General features: G+C 35.9%; 3 protein-coding genes across 3 annotated transcripts in view; 1 reads left to right on the top strand and 2 right to left on the bottom strand.

Annotated features, from left to right (window-relative positions):
* Positions 1–6,255: 6,255 nt before the first annotated feature.
* Positions 6,256–9,835, top strand: PKNH_1325400 (SICAvar, type II; the record flags this gene model as incomplete). The annotated part of the gene is made up of 3 exons (XM_039113523.1): positions 6,256–6,330; positions 6,490–8,937; positions 9,491–9,835. The coding sequence occupies 3 exons, from the start codon at positions 6,256–6,258 to the stop codon at positions 9,833–9,835; spliced, it is 2,868 nt and encodes a 955-aa protein (XP_038969901.1).
* A 3,554-nt stretch (positions 9,836–13,389) lies between these two features.
* On the bottom strand, positions 13,390–14,574 carry PKNH_1325300 (uncharacterized protein; the record flags this gene model as incomplete). Its single annotated transcript, XM_002260655.2, has 2 exons — positions 13,390–14,109; positions 14,506–14,574. 2 exons carry the CDS (start codon positions 14,572–14,574, stop codon positions 13,390–13,392), a joined length of 789 nt encoding a protein of 262 aa, XP_002260691.2.
* Positions 14,575–16,458: 1,884 nt separating this feature from the next.
* PKNH_1325200 (SICAvar, type I (fragment)) overlaps positions 16,459–16,678 on the bottom strand; it is a gene marked incomplete at both ends in the record, with an annotated part of 11,991 nt that continues 11,771 nt past the window's right edge. Inside the window, one exon of the mRNA XM_039113522.1 lies at positions 16,459–16,678. This exon is cut by the window's right edge and continues 209 nt beyond it. Coding sequence (XP_038969900.1) covers positions 16,459–16,678 — 220 coding nt within the window.

The raw sequence follows: 16,678 nt of genomic DNA, 5'->3' as shown, positions 1-16,678 counted from the left end.
AAAAAAAAGGTTTGAAGAGAATAAAAAAAGGAAAGGAAAGGAAAGAAAAGAAAAGAAAAGAAGAAAGATATATTATACCTTAATGGTCCCCATAGTATTTTCTCCTTTTTTTTCAATTTTTCATGTACAAAAAGAGGAAAATAAAACAGTAGGGGGAATTCCTTAATTCTTTTTTTTTTTTTTTTTTTTTTTTTTCCTTCCATATATTCCTTATTTTAATTGTATAACAAGAATGAATGATCAAGGAATGCTTTTTTATAAACGATTACTACAATGGTAAGGAAATAACATAGTCTTTTCTGCCGACCAGCATCCCGTCCTTTTTTTTTTTTTGATAATTTATCCATATCCAGTCATTGGTATGTTCCCCTCTTTTTTATTAAGCATCCGCGATTTAATTTTCATCACAAATATGAATAAAGTTCCATTTAACATTCTACATTAACTTCTTCTTTCTACACTGGAAAAGGTATGGTAATCCTTTCTGCTCATTTTTCTTTTTCTTTTTCTTTTTCTTTTTCTTTTTCTTTTTCTTTTTCTTTTTCTTTTTCTTTTTCTTTTTCTTTTTCTTTTTCTTTTTCTTTTTCTTTTTCCTTTTTTTTTTTTTTTTTTCTTTTTTCCCAATTTATTTCCGTAAAATGGAGTATTATCGCTGTATGTCCTATGTCATATAATGGCTATACATCGAATGGGTATGTGTTGGAACAAATTGAAAAGGGGAAATATGAACTTTATTTTTACCTAAACAAAAGGTACGATCACAATAGACACAAACGAAAAAGATGAAGCAAGAAATGTATAGTCCCCTATTATGTGTATTATCAGCTCTATGAGCAATCATGTACATATATATAGCATTTTAAACGTGAAGTGGAAAAGAGCAAAAAAAAAAAAAAAAAAGCCGGAAGGAATAGTGCACACAAACGGGTATATAATGTGCTAAGCTTTTCCTTTTATAGCAATGTTAAAAAGTATATTTAGAGGGAAACAGAATTTCCTTATAATAGGCGCAAGGTGGACACGCTCAATACATATATTTAAATGTATATACCTGTATATGTGCATAGTATATATGAGTGGTTAGTTCGAGTTTACAATCTAATGAACCTAGTATAGGCGCCAATATTATTTATTTTGAATTTTCTTCCAGGAGCCTTAAGCGTTCATTTCCTAAACGTTCCGGAAGAACTGATATCCCCTTTTTCTCATTATGCAACTTTTCCATATCATCCTGGTGGGCGAACATAAATTTTATTCATGACATGTGCGAAGTAGAAAGAAATAACACTGCGCCTACGATTTTTTCTCATGATATGTAATACACATCATGAACAACCTTTCCTTTTTGGAGACGTCCTTCCCTTTATATATAATTTGCTTCTGTTTATTCCGCATGGGTTCCTTGGCACATTTGGAAGTGCGTAGAAAATGGATATGGGGGAAAGGAGTTCCCCTTTAGGAGAACAAAAAAAAAAGCATTGTGCTACCATGAACTCGTTCAAAATTACCTTATCGAAAAGGAGGAAAGATTACAACGGGGCTTTGTAACCCGTGTTGGGTATGTTTTTCCGTCTTTTGTCAAAAGGTGCTTTCATCACCCCTTTCGTTTGTTCGTATATGGTAAAAATGAAAAAAAAAAAAAAAAAAAAAAAAATTTGTATAACACTTTATATGTTATATATACCCACAGAAAAAAGAGGAGCAACCAAAATTGCACATGGAAAATATACCCGTCTTGGTATGAATACGTATAGCCACATATACGCATGTGTTTGGCCAAGAAAGTGCGTCATAAATTATCGTATAAGGGTACAGTAGTTGTTCCTTTCCCCTACGGAGGGGTTTATCATCAAATAAGAACATTTGCGGGAGAACTTTTATCACGGGGGATGCTCACTATTCCTATATCAGTTATTTTCAACATTTGGTTAAGTATGTACTCTTATATGTTATGCAACACTCATGTATACATTTTTTTTTTTCTGTCGTATATATGCTTGTGTATTATTTTCCTTCGGTATCTTTCGAACTGTGGAATTAGAATTTCATCATCCACCGTCCTTTTTTTTTTTTTTTTTTTTTTTCTTTTGGTGTGCGCTGTCAGCAGACATCATTTATTCGCGCGCTTATTCTACTTTCCGCAAAAAAAAAAAAAAAAAGAAGAAAAAAAAAATTTTTCGCAAGAGGAAAAAAAAAAAAAGAAGAAGGTTTTTTTTTTTTTTGTATAAACAAAAGGGTGTCCTTTCACACCCAAAAAAAAAAAAGAAAAACATTCTTCTTTCTTTTTTTTATGAACACTCTTCTTTTTTTTTTTAAGAACACACATTCCTTTTTTCTTTTTTTTTTTCCTTTTTATTTGTTCTTGAAAAAAAAAAAAAGAAGAAAAAAAAGAAAGATTTTTTCTTTCACCTTTATTTCTTATTTTGTTTGCAACTTTTTTTTTTTTTAGTGAAGATAAAAAAAATGTTTATTGAATTTTTTTTTTTTTTTTATTCCTTTTTTGAGAGTTGCCCCCAATAGGTGTTATATCTTGTTCTCGTAAAAAAAAATGTATGGGACATCCGCGCGCGAGCGCCAGCGCCCCCCACCGAACACTATATTACGGTTTCCGTGGAAAAAAGTGTGGAAGAACGATAAAAATTTTCATAATTAGAACTTTAAAAAAAAAAAAAAAAAGTAAAATAAAATAAAAAAAGAAGAAAAAAAAAATGTACATTGTATTCATAATATTTTTCGTGTAAAAAAAAAATATAATGGTTCCATTTAATCATAAAAACCATGTCTATACAATAATCATTATAAGATGTTACTAAAAAAATTACACAAGTGCGATGATTCATGCTAAAAAATTACATACACACACAAAAAAAAAGAAAAATTCATGATTTAATTTTTTGTAATGGGTTTTTTTTTTATTTCGTATGAGATAAAGGTTGAATTTTTTCCTTCCCGACCTTGTTAAGGTTTCGCATATCAGACGGACAAATTTTTTTTGGTACACCCTAAACTGTAAACCCTGAAACCTAAACCCTAAATGCTAAACCATAAACCCTGGACCTAAACCCTGAAACTATAAACTCTGAAACCATAAACCCTGAACCCTAAACCCTAAACCTAAACTCGGAACCCACCTTACCCTTAACCAGGAACACACCTTACCCTTAACCCGGAACATACGTCATCCTTAACCCTGATCCCACTTTTATCCTTAACCCTGATCCCACTTTTATCCTTAACCCTGATCCCACTTTTATCCTTAACCCTGATCCCACTTTTATCCTTAACCCTGATCCCACTTTTATCCTTAACCCTGATCCCACTTTTATCCTTAACCCGGAACCAACATTACTTTTAAGCCGGAATCGACATTACACTTAACCCGGAACATACGACATACTTAACCCATAAACAACTATTACCCTTAACCCGGAACTTACCTTATCTTTAATCCGGAACCAACTTTTACCCTTAACCCGTAACCAACTTTTACCCTTAACCCGTAACCAACTTTACCCTTAACCCTGAACCCACTTTTACCTTTAACCCGGAACCCACCTTATGCTTAACCGGAACCCACCTTACCCTAAACCTTGAACCCACCTTATGCTTAACCCGGAACCAACTTCAAATTCAATCGTCAACCTACGTCAACCTTAAACCTAAAAAAACGTTATACGTAAACCTTTTGCCCATACGCGAGATCCTATAACCTGAACCCGGAAAACTAAACTATGAACCCTAAACCCTGAACTGTGAACCCTAAACCCCTAAACACTAAACCCTAAACCCTAAACCCCTAAACCCTAAAACCCTAAACCCCTAAACCCTAAATCCTAAACCTAAAACCTAAATACTGAACCATGAAACATAAACCCTAAACCCTGAACCCTAAATCCTGAACCCTAAACCCTATACCCTAAACCCTAAACCCTAAACCCTAAACCCTGAACCCTAAACCCTGAACCCTGAACCCTGAACCCTGAACCCTAAAACACTAAACCCTGAACCCTGAACCCCAAACCCTAAACCCTAAACCCTGAACCCTGAACCCTAAACCCTAAACCGCTGAAACCTTAAACCCTGAACCCTAAACCCTAAACCCTAAACCCTGAACCCTAAACCCTGAACCCTAAACCCTGAACCCTAAACCCTAAACCCTAAACCCTGAACCCCAAACCCTAAACCCTAAACCCTGAACCCTAAACCCTAAAACCTAAACCCTAACCCCTGAACCCTAAACCCTAACCCCTGAACCCTGAACCCTGAACCCTAAACCCTGAACCCTAAACCCTAAACCCTGAACCCTAACCCCTGAACCCTGAGAAACCCTATACCCTGAACCCTAAACCCATGAACCCAAAATTCTGAAACCCTGAAGAGTGAACCTACAACATCGCCCCCGAATCCTGAGGCTTGAGCGAACAACATCACCTCCGAACTTTGAACCATTAAACTTAAAGCGTGAGGAATTCCTTCTGGGGGCAGTTTTTACATTTACATACATTTCATAAGTGCGATAATTACATATTTAGGATATATTTCTATTATATATATGAAAGGAATTTCATAGCGGAGGGTTAGAAAGAAGGAGGAGGGAGTAACGTTAGGAACAATTTATATAGAACAAATGAATTCTATACAACAGAACATATGTGAATAAATAACTGAAAGATAATACAACCGAATGTTGTATATATATATTTCCTTTTGTTTTATGTGTTCTGTTCGAACGGAAAAAAAAAAAGATAAAATTTGTGGAGTCCAGTTGGGAAAAACTTTTCTTACAACAATGGGTGCATAAAGCCCCACATGAACAAACATTATAATACGCAAAAAACATTTGCAATTGTGAACAATTTTTATATTCCAGAACGGTGCCCGGGAATATATTTTTTTCGATGCATTTTTTTTTTTTTGCAATTTCATCTATTGGCAAATTTTTTTATTTTTCTCGCCTTGTAGAGAAAACGGTATATTCAAAAAAAAAAATTTTTTGTGGTGACTAAAAATACTCTTTTTTTTTTTTTTGTTCGTCAATGATTAAAAATTTTTGTTCTTAATGATGTTCTTTTTCCTTGTTGTTTTTTGTTTTGTCAAATTTTTTTTTTTTTTTTTTTTTTTGTGACAAAAAAATTTTTATTCCTGGGAAGGTTATACTTTAAAGAGGAAGAAGCAACTTCCTTTTTCCACATTTATAATTTGGAGAAAAATGCATGTAAGAGAGAAGGAGACCTTTTTTTTTTTAAAGCGGAGAAATTTCGTTCTATTAAACCAATTGCTGAAGCTGCATACAGAGAACGGAATAGAAGAAAAAAGGAACAAAGTGTATATTATATTGTAGGATAACGTGAAGAAGAGGAAATGGTATATATGGAATAGGTATAATATTCTACAGAAATGAAAAAAAAAAGTAAGAGAGGAGAAGTATAAAGGAGGAAAGAAAAGAAAAAGAAGAAACTTTTCAGTGTATAGAAAGTAAGGTTTATGGGGTATAGCATTCAGGTTTTAAGGGTGTTAGTAGTCAGGTTCCAGGTTTATAGTTTAAAGTTTCAGGGGTGTTTGAAGTCATATTAAGGTGGTTAGGGGTAAGGTATAAGGGTGATAGAAGTCAGGTTTGGGTTTCAGGTTTTGGTTTTTTATTTAGGTCTTTTTAGAGGTAAAGAAGGAGGAAAGGAAAAATTCCTCGTAGACACGAAGGAAAACCGGATACAATACACCAACCGGAAACTACACCAACCGGAAACTACACCAACCGGACGGAAGGGGAAACTTGTAGAAAGCGAACAATGAAAAATGAATGGAAATGAACGGAACTGAGAAGTATGTAAGAAAATGTCAAGAATTATTATTTATTATTTTTAAAAAAAGAAGAAAAAAAAAGGAGGTTGGGGGGTGCGGTGGGGGGGGAGGATATTTTAATGAAAGGTAAATAAAGAATAAAAAAAAAAAAAGGAGAAAGTAATTATTTGAGGGATAATATTCCCCCCTGAATAAAATAAGTGTTGTTGTAAGGACAAATTGAATTTAATAAGGGGGTTGTTGTGGTATAGAATAAATATATATCAAGAGGAACTGTGCAAATTTGAAGGAAAAAGGGGTTCCACTCCTCCCTGCCAAAAAATTAAAAGGAGGGGGGGAGGGGGGGAAAGCGAAACCTATCACCTTAGAAGGTGCATCCAATGAAGGAAGACCACCCCTATGAGGAATAAGCAGCATCAAAAGTAGAAAAAAAAAAAAAAAAAGAAGCAGATCAAGATGGAGGAGTTCAAGTATTTTGCAGAATTCATGAAGAAATGGTTAGCGGAAGAAGGGGAAAATGCCATGAGCGCGGTAAGTGTAATTGCAATATTCCAAAATTTGTTATTTAATAACTGAATTGATCTACATATGTGTATGCATAATGGGGGAGAACTAAACCCTCCCCCCCCCAATACGGTTATATATATATATTTGTGTATATATATGTTTTTCCGACATTCACCGTCTTAGAGTGTTTTATTGAAAAGAGTAAGAGAAGGAATGGACACTATGCTAGATAATGTTCAGGACAACACGCAGGATGAAGAGGAACTTTGTGCCAAAAAGGACGACAACACTGGCAAGGAAATATTGGATGATGCAAATAAAAATTTATGTAAAATATTAATCAGGTTATTCTACTGGATAGCTGGATTAAGACAAAGGGGGGATAGCGGGAAAAAAATGTGGGTATGGGAAAAAGAAGTGCTGACCAAGGAAGTCGAGGAACACGTGCAAGATTATTTAAGGTGTATATTAGGAAAAATACTTGTAGTAAAAATATTAGCAGCACACTGCGATACGAGCAGAGTGGTTCCAGTATTGCAAAAGGCAATAGACGAAACCATAGATCCAAGAGGTGTCAAGGCGAAACATGAGAAATGTAAAGGAATGGATTTTGAGAGTTTAAGTATGGGACGTAAATTTTTTTGGGAAGAAATAGAAGAATTCATAGAGCAGAATGAGGGTAGAGGGAAAACTATTAAGAAATTAATTAAGGGGGAAAATTGTAAAATTGAAGGTGGTGCCCCGGTGGCGACGGGGAATGGCGCAGAGGACAAGTGGAAGGGTGTTAAGAAACTAATGGGATTTAATAGTGGGAATGAGCTGCAAGAATTGATCAATGATAATAATAGTTGGCCAAAGGGAGCATTGGGCAGAACACTATGTTACATAAAGAATAGGGATACACAGGGGAATGGGGACATAGGGGGCATATTGAAGCAGATGCATGAGTCAGGCGGGACATATAGGGGACCATTAGTAGGGTCTCATGGAAGTCAGGAAGGCAAGTCTACAACCATTCCTACCGCATGCGATGATGTGGAGGAAGATGGTCCATCGGGTAAACCTGAACCTCCACAATTACCATTCCCAGCTGGTGCACCACCAGGAGGGCAACAAGCTTCGGTAGGAACACCACCAGCTCATGTACAAACAATACAGCCGGTATCAACTGAACCCCAAACAGCACATCCCACAGCAGCAACAACAACTTCTGCTTCAAGTTCCAGTTCCTCCAGTAGTTCCAGTAGTTCAAGTTCCAGTTCCTCTGGAGCCGAACCCACAGCTCCTGGTGATACTGCAAGTACTGGTACTACTGCTGCTGCAGGTGCAGGGGTACTGGGTGGTTTAGTACCAGGTGCTGGTGGGGTTGTACCTGGTGTTCCAGGGGTAGGTACACTTCCTGCTAGTGGTGATTCAGGTGCACCTTCAGGTGGTGGTGGTGCCGGTGGTGTGGGAGGTGGATCCTCTGGAGGTGGTAGTGGTGGTAACACTATTACTGGTACTGGTGCTGGTCAAGGAACAGGTCCAGGTCCTGGTTCACCAGCTCCAGTACCACCCCCTCCTCCTCCACCACAGCAACAACAGAGTGGTCAACAACCAATACAACAGCAGCAACCTCCTTCTCAAGCTATTCAACCAGCTGTTCCTGTAGTACCATCAACTACTCCAGCTCCGACTAGTCCAGGTGGTGGTGCCGCTGGTGGTCCTGGCCCAGGTGCTGCTGTTGGTGCTGCTGCTGGAGGGGCCGGGGTAGCGGGCGGTTTAGTACCAGGTGCTGGTGGAGTTGTACCTGGTGTTCCAGGGGTAGGTGGTGTGCCAGGAGTTGGTACTCCAGCAGCAGCAGCAAATGCTGATGCTACTCCCGCAGCTGGTGCTGCCACCACCACGGATGGAGGACCTTCTGCTGGTCAAATATTTTGGGGTTTGGGAAGGGGATTATCCAAAATGGTGCAAGGATTATTTTCGTCAGTAATTCCCTCAGCTATACATGGGGCAGCATCTTCCGCCCTTAATACTGTTTCTAATGTAGTAAAACCCGTTATAAGGATAGCTGATAAAGCTGATAAAGCTGCAAAAGCTGCAGAAGCTGCAAGAGCTGAAGCAGCTGCAGAAGCTGCAAGAGCTGAAGCAGCTGCAGAAGCTGCAAGAGCTGAAGCAGCTGCAAAAGCTGCAGAAGCTGAAAAAGCTGCAAAAGCAGAAGCAGATGCAAAAGCTCAAGAAGCTGCTCTTGTGGCTCCGGCAGCACCACCCCCTGCTCCTGTTCCCGTTAATGATAGTGTCGCCGTTTCTGGTACATCACCAACTTCTGATGGTGGTAGTGGTGTTGCTGGTGTTGGAGAACCAACACCAGCTGCTGCGGCAGCTCCAGGCGGTCGTGGGGCTGTACCTGGTGTTCCAGGGATAGGTGGTGTGCCAGGGGGAGTGGGTGCAGCAGCTGGTCGTGCAGGACCTGTTGCTGGGGGCGGTGGTGGAAAAGTACGCCTGCGCAATACACCACAAGGAGGTAAAACTCCACTTCGACCGAAGGTTGTAGAATGGGATATAAGGAATGTAAAGGATGTTATCATCCCCTATATTCCAATAATTCCTGTTGTATTAGGTGTTTCTGTATTTGGTTTCCTTTTTTTTAAGGTAAGGAACAAAAACACATTTTTAACAATAAATGTATGCTAAACACAACTATATTGTGTAATTAACTATAATGTATGCATATATATTTTGTGTGTAATTAACTGTAATGTATGCATATATATGTTGTGTAATTAACTATAATGTGCGCATATATAATTTGGTGTAATTAACTATAATGTATGCATATATATTTTGTGTGTAATTAACTATAATGTACGCATATATATTTTGTGTAATTAACTATAATGTATGCATACATAATTTTGTGTAATTAACTATAAAGTGTGCATATATATTTTGTATAATTAACTATAATATGTGCATATATAAATTGTGTAATTAACTGTACTGTACGCACATATATATTTTGTGTAATTAACTATAATGTGCGCATTATATATTTTGTGTAATTATATTTAATGTACGCATATATAATTATGTAATTATATATCATGTGCGCATTTTCATTTTGATAAAATTGTTTGTTCTTTTTGTCATCGCACCCTAAATAATCATCTTTCTTTTTTTTTTTTTTTTGCCCGTTCTGTTGCAGTATTTTGGATTTTCTGGTCGACAAAAACGACGTTCCCGACGTGCGGCACAAATCCCGAGGAGTCCTCCCCCTTTCGAAGAACATATGGAAAAAGGTGCTCTAACCATATCTTATGCACCTTCTCAGTATTATATGGTTAGAAGACGCCATCCTCTATTTAGTGCCGAAAGGCAGCGAGCAAAAAAACATATCTTAAAAGGAATAAGCGAAAAAACTATTATTCATGTTCACTTGGAGGAAGTAAATGAATACAAGAACCAAGAACAAAACTATGCGTCGTCGCCATTAATGGATAAAGTCGATTTTCTTCAAATCATCGTGGAGGAATTTATGGGATCCGCATAACTACAAGCAGTGGGGGAGAAAAAAAAAGAAAAAAAAGAAAAAAAAGAAAAAAGAACTGTTCCATGTAAAATAGGACGGAATAGTTCTGCAAACAAAATTTCCTTTCTTCAGCTGTAATTGGCTGTTTGATATTTTTTTTTGCGAAATTCGAACAATGTATCAAAATGAATACTTGTACCGTATGTGTGCATGCGGGCGCGGTGCAAGCCGTTTCGCACGTTTCTCTTCTTCGTATTTTTGCAACAAAAAAAAGAAGAAAGAGGTGGATTATTCTTTACACACCTTTCCTTCGCCCGTGTGCATGCTGCGGAAGGTGAATAAGCTACCACGCAATGCAAAACTTTTTTTTTTTTTTTCTGTTTGGCTAATATATATTTTTTTTCTGTGAAAACAATTTTTTTTGTAATTACAATTTTTTCTTTCTGTGATAACAATTTTTTTTTTTTCGTTAAAATAAATTTTTTTTTTTTGTAACTATAATTTCTTCTTTTTTTTTTTTTTTATCATCTGGCTAATTTTCTCTGTGACAAAATTTGTTATTAAAGCGCGATATATTTTTTTTCTTTGTGACAACTTTATTTTTTTAGACACACTATACCTTTTTTTGAATACATTTTGGACAAATTGATTATTAAAATACGATATATATATTTTTCCTTTGACAGCAATTTTTTTTTTCTTTGTGATAAATTTGTTATTAAATCACGATATATATTTTTTTTTTTTGACAGAAATTTTTTTCTTTATGACAAATTTAATAGTAGGGCACATTTTTTTTTTCTCCTTTGGACAATTTCATTTGTCGCCACATTTTTTTTTTTTTGTGTAAATTTGCCTTTGTGAGCACATGAAAATATCCGTGGCAGTTCGCGGAACAGCAACAGATGTGCCGTATTGTTTGCACTTTTCTGCTGCGCGGTGTGCGTGCTTTGCGCGATACGCGTGGTACAGTCGACATAAAACTGTGCATACACTTTTTTACGGAGTTATTATTTTAACTGGTTGACGTTTAACTGGTTAACATTTAACTGGTTGACATTTAACTGGTTGACATTTAACTGGTTGACTTTTAACTGGTTCACATTTAACTGTGTTTGCACATTTAATTGTGTTTGCACATTTAATGCAGTTTTCATCTAAAACGTTGTTAACATTTTACGCAGTTATCATTTTAACGGGTTCACATTTCATGTAGCTTCCATTTAACTGTGTTTATATTTAACTGTGTTCACATTTAATTGTGTTTGCACATTTAATGCAGTTTTCATCTAAAACGTTGTTAACATTTTACGCAGTTATAATTTTAACGGGTTCACATTTCATGCAGTTTCCATTTAACTGTGTTTATATTTAACTGTGTTCACATTTAATTGTGTTTGCACATTTAATGCAGTTTTCATTTTAACTGGTTCCCATTTAACTGGTTAACATTTAACTGGTTTACATTTAATTGTGCTCGCACATTTTATGCAGTTTTCATTTAAAACGGTGTTCACATTTTACGTAGTTATTATTTTAACTAGTTTCCATTTAAATGGTTCCCATTTAACACTGTGTTCGCGCATTTAGTGCAGTTTTTCATCTAAAACTGTGCAATACATTTTTTACGGAGTTATCATTTAAAGCGGTGTTCACATTTAACTGTGTTCACATTTAACTGGTTTACATTTAACTGGTTCCCATTTAACTCGTTGACATTTAACTGGTTGACATTTAATTGTGTTCGCACATTTTATGCAGTTTTCATCTAAAACTCTGTTCATACACTTCTTTACGGAGTTATCATTTTACCTGGTTCACATTTAACGATGTTTACATTTAATTGTCTTCACATTTAACTAGTTGACATCTAACTGGTTAACATTTAACTGGTTAACATTTAACTGGTTCCCATTTAACTGGTTCCCATTTAACTGGTTCCCATTTAAAGCTGTGTTTGCACATTTAATGCAGTTTTTCATCTAAAACTGTGCATACATTTTTTTACGGAGTTATCATTTAAAGCGGTGTTCACATTTCACGTAGTTATCATTTTAACTGGTTCACATTTAACTAGTTCACATTTAAATGGTTTACATTTAAAACTGTGTTTGCACATTTTATGCAGTTTTTATCTAAAACTGTGCAATACATTTTTTACGTAGTTTCCATTTAACTGGTTCCCATTTAATTGGTTTACATTTTAACTGGTTCACATTTAACTGGTTTCCTTTTAACTGTGTTCGCACATTTTATGCAGTTTTCATCTACTAAAACTGTCAACACAATTCAGAGTTTTCATTTTACGCAGTTTTCATCTGAAACAGTGCAATACATTTTTTACGGAGTTATCATTTTAACTGGTTGACATTTAACTGGTTGACATTTAACTGTGTTCACATTTAACGGTATTCGCACATTTAATGCAGTTTTTCATTTAAAACGGTGCTTACATTTTACGCAGTTATCATTTTAACTGGTTCACATTTAAAACTGTGTTCGCACATTTAATGCAGTTTTTCATCTAAAACTGTAAAATACATTTCACATAGTTTCCATTTAACTGGTTCCCATTTAACTGTGTTCGTACAATTTTCTAGGGAGTTTTCATTTAAAACTGTTGATACATTTTACGCAGTTTCCATTTTATCTGGTTCACATTTAACGGTGTTCACATTTAACTGTGTTCGCATATTTAATGCAGTTTTCATCTAAAACTGTAAAATACATTTCACATAGTTTCCATTTAACTGGTTCACATTTAAAACTGCGTTCGCACATTTTATGCAGTTTTCATCTACTAAAACTGTCAACACAATTCAGAGTTTTCATTTTACGCAGTTTTCATCTAAAACTGTGTTTACATTTTACGTAGTTATCATTTTAATTGGTTACCATTTAACTGGTTCACATTTAAAACTGCGTTCGCACATTTAATGCAGTTTTTCATCTAAAACTGTAAAATACATTTCACATAGTTTCCATTTAACTGGTTCCCATTTAACTGTGTTCGCACATTTTATGCAGTTTTCATCTACTAAAACTGTCAACACAATTCAGAGTTTTCATTTTACGCAGTTTTCATCTAAAACGTTGTTAACATTTTACGCAGTTATCATTTTAACTGGTTCACATTTAACGGTGTTCGCACATTTAATGCAGTTTTCATCTAAAACGGTGTTTATATTTTACGCAGTTTTCATTTTAACTGGTTCACATTTAATTGGTTGACATTTAATTGGTTGACATTTAATTGGTTCACATTTAGCTAGTTCACATTTAATTGTCTTCACATTTAAAAATGTGTTCGTTACCATATCTTACATATGTTTGTGAGTTTAAACCAAAAAAAAAAAAAAAAAAAAAAGAATGAAAAAAAAAAAGAAAAAAGAAAAAAAAAAATTTTAATGTTTAAAAGGAAAAAAAAATTAATGAACAAAATTATTGGACCAAATGAAAAAAAATAAAATAAATGTGTAAAAAAAAATTTTTATAATCTTCATAATAAAAATATCCTCTCATTTTTTTTTTTTTTCTTTTTTTTTTTCTGTAGTATTCATAGGCATGGTATATATTTAAAATTTTTCCCTTTTGTTACATTGCTCCAGTTTCCAACAATAAAATCCAAATAAGGCACCTATCACAAGGATCCCTATTATAGTAGGAACTACATATACTGCTAATATAGAGGTCGATGCCGTTTTAACACAGGCTAAAATAGTATTACAACCTGTTTTTAATTCGCGCGCTTCTCGCGGCAGGAAAAGATTATCGGCTCCTCCCATACCTGAGCTTGCACAGTAGGCAAGTACAAAATATATTACCACCATAATAACCACCGCAAAAATTATTACCAAACGTCGATGTTTATTACCATGACATACACATTTCTTCCATAATGTTTTTAATACCTCCTTTACTCTTTTACTCCTTTGGGAGAAACTTTTATTTTTTGGTGTTCCACTCTTCAAGGTTCCAAAATTTGGTGATCCAATTTTTGGGGTTCCATATTTGGAATTGACATGGTCTTTTCCTGGGGTTCCATATCTACTTGTAGGATGAGGGTATTGTCCCCCAAAGGGGGGGACAGTTCCTCCCCTCCTTACAGAGGGTTCCCCTCCTCCCTTTTTAAGGGGAGGATGATAATCCCCATAACCTTTATGGGGAACATGTGGTCCATCACTTCCTAATGTCTTTGCACGAACATTTGTCCTGTTTATATCTTCCTCTGATGAATATAAACCGCTTCCATCCGATACATCATCATCACCATTTAATGTGCTTGATGCACTCACCTAAAAAAAAAAAAAAAATATACATATATATATATATATATATATATAATATATGCATATTTAAGGAATAGTCTAAGGGGAAGGGGGGGAAGGTTTTCCTTCCCCCCCTTGCCCCTTTTTTCCTTCTCCCCCCCTTCAAAGCGAACTAAACCCTAACCCCTTAACCCCTACACTCTATGCCCTGAAACCTTATGTCTATAACCTGGAATCTTACTCCTATACACTGAACCCTAAACCCGGAACCCAGAACCCGAAACCCTACACTCTATGCCCTGAAACCTTATGTCTATAACCTAGAATCTTACTCCTATACACTGAACCCTAAACCCGGAACCCAGAACCCGAAACCCTACACTCTATGCCCTGAAACCTTATGTCTATAACCTGGAATCTTACTACTATACATCGAAACCTAAACCCTAACCCCGGAACCCTACTCTCTATGCCCTGAAACCTTATGTCCATAACATGGAATCTTACTACTATACCTGAATCCTAAATCCTGAACCCTAAACCCTAAACCCTAAACCCTGAACCCTGAACCCTAAACCCTGAACCCAAAACCTTGAACCCTAAACCTATACTCTACACAAATTAAACCTAAACCGTCATCCTACATTCATCCCAACACTAAACCATGATCCTACATTCACCATAACCCTAAACCCTCATCATATATTCACCTGAACCCTAAACGTTGATCATACTTTCACCTTAACCCGGAACCCACTTTTATCCTTAACCCGGAACCCACTTTTATCCTTAACCCGGAACCCACTATTATCCTTAACCCGGAACCCACTATTATCCTTAACCCGGAACCCACTTTTACCCTTAACCCGGAACCCACCTTTATCCTTAACCCGGAACCCACCTTTATCCTTAACCCGGAACCCACTTTTACCCTTAACCGGGAACCCACTTTAATCCTTAACCCGGAACCTACCTTATTTTTAACCCGTAACTTACCTTATCCTTAACCCGGAACCTACCTTATGCTTAACCCGGAACCTACCTTATGCTTAACCCGGAACCCACTTTACCCTTAACCCGGAACCCACTTTTATGCTTAACCCGGAACCCACCTTACCCTTAACCCTGAACCCACCTTACCCTTAACCCGTAACCAACTTTACCCTTAACCCGTAACCAACTTTACCCTTAACCCGTAACCAACTTTACCCTTAACCCGTAACCAACTTTACCCATAACCCGGAACATACTTTACCCTTAACACGGAACCAAATTTGTTTTTAACCCGGGACGCTGAATCAAGCCATTTCCGCATATTCTCGTTATTCTGTCTACATTCTTGGTGTAAAGTGTATGTATGCTTTTATAAGGTTGTTTGTGCCTACACGTATGTATACACAATTTTTCCTTGTGCGGGATAAGTGTGTGTTTTTCCTTTGTATTTTGCGACCTTTGCAACTGTAATATATTTCATCATCCACCGTCCTTTTCTTTTTTTTTTTTTTTTTTTTTTGGGGTGTGCGTAGCCAGGACACATCATCTATTCGCGCGCTTACCCTCCTACTTTCCGCAAAAAAAAAAAAAAAAAAGGGAGAAAAAAAAAAAAGAAGAAGAAAATATATTTTTCGCAAACAGAAAAAGAAAAAAGAAAAAAATATATTTTTCGCAAATGAGAAAAAAGAAAAAATAATTTTCTTAAAGAAAAAAGTATTCTAAAAAAAAGGCGAATGTTTTTTCGCAAGCGGAAAAAAAAAAAGAATGTGTGTTCTTAAATAAAAAAGAAGAATGTTTTTTTTTTTTTTTTTTTTTCTATAAACAAAAGGTGCCCTTTCACAACAACAAAAAAAAGAAAAATTTTTTGCAAACAAAATAAGAAATAAATGTGCAAGAAAGAATTTTTCTTTTTTTCTTTCTTTTTTTTTTCAAGAAAATATAAAAAGGGAAAAAAAAAAAGGACAAAAAGGGGTATGAAACCAATATTCTTCATCTTAAACAATAAACCCTAAACTGTGAACACTAAACTCTAAACGCTGAAACCATAAAATCTAAACCGTCAAACCTAAACCCTAAACTGTGAACCTTAAACCCGGAACCATTAACACTAAACCCTCAACCCTAAACTGTGAACCTTAAACCCGGAACCATTAACACTAAACCCTCAACCCTAAACTGTGAACCTTAAACCCGGAACCATTAACACTAAAACTTCAACCCTAAACTATGAACCCTAAACCCTAAGACCATGGATCCTAAAACGTTAACCCTAAACCTTAAACCCTGAAACTATAAACCCTAAAATGTGAACCCTAAACACTGAACCTTAAACCATAAACCCGGAACCATAAACCCTTAACCGTGAACACTAAACCCCTAAACCTAAACCATAAACCCGGAACCTAAATTTGGAACACGTTCCATTGGAACCTCTTCTATAGGAACAAGTTCCATAGGAACAGGTTCCATAAGAACGTCTTCCTTAGGAACCTGTTCTTCTTCCATTAATTCGGATCCCATGAACTCTTGAACCAAAAGTTCCAGAAAATCCTTCTGGTTCAATTGTGTGTCCCCTTTTTGACATTCATCCAACACTTCAAAA

The sequence above is a fragment of the Plasmodium knowlesi genome, assembly GCF_000006355.2.
Source record: "Plasmodium knowlesi strain H genome assembly, chromosome: 13".
In the NCBI taxonomy this organism is placed as follows: Eukaryota; Apicomplexa; class Aconoidasida; order Haemosporida; family Plasmodiidae; genus Plasmodium; species Plasmodium knowlesi.
Note: the sequence above shows the minus strand (reverse complement) of the source record. Positions and strands in the feature narration are given on the sequence as shown.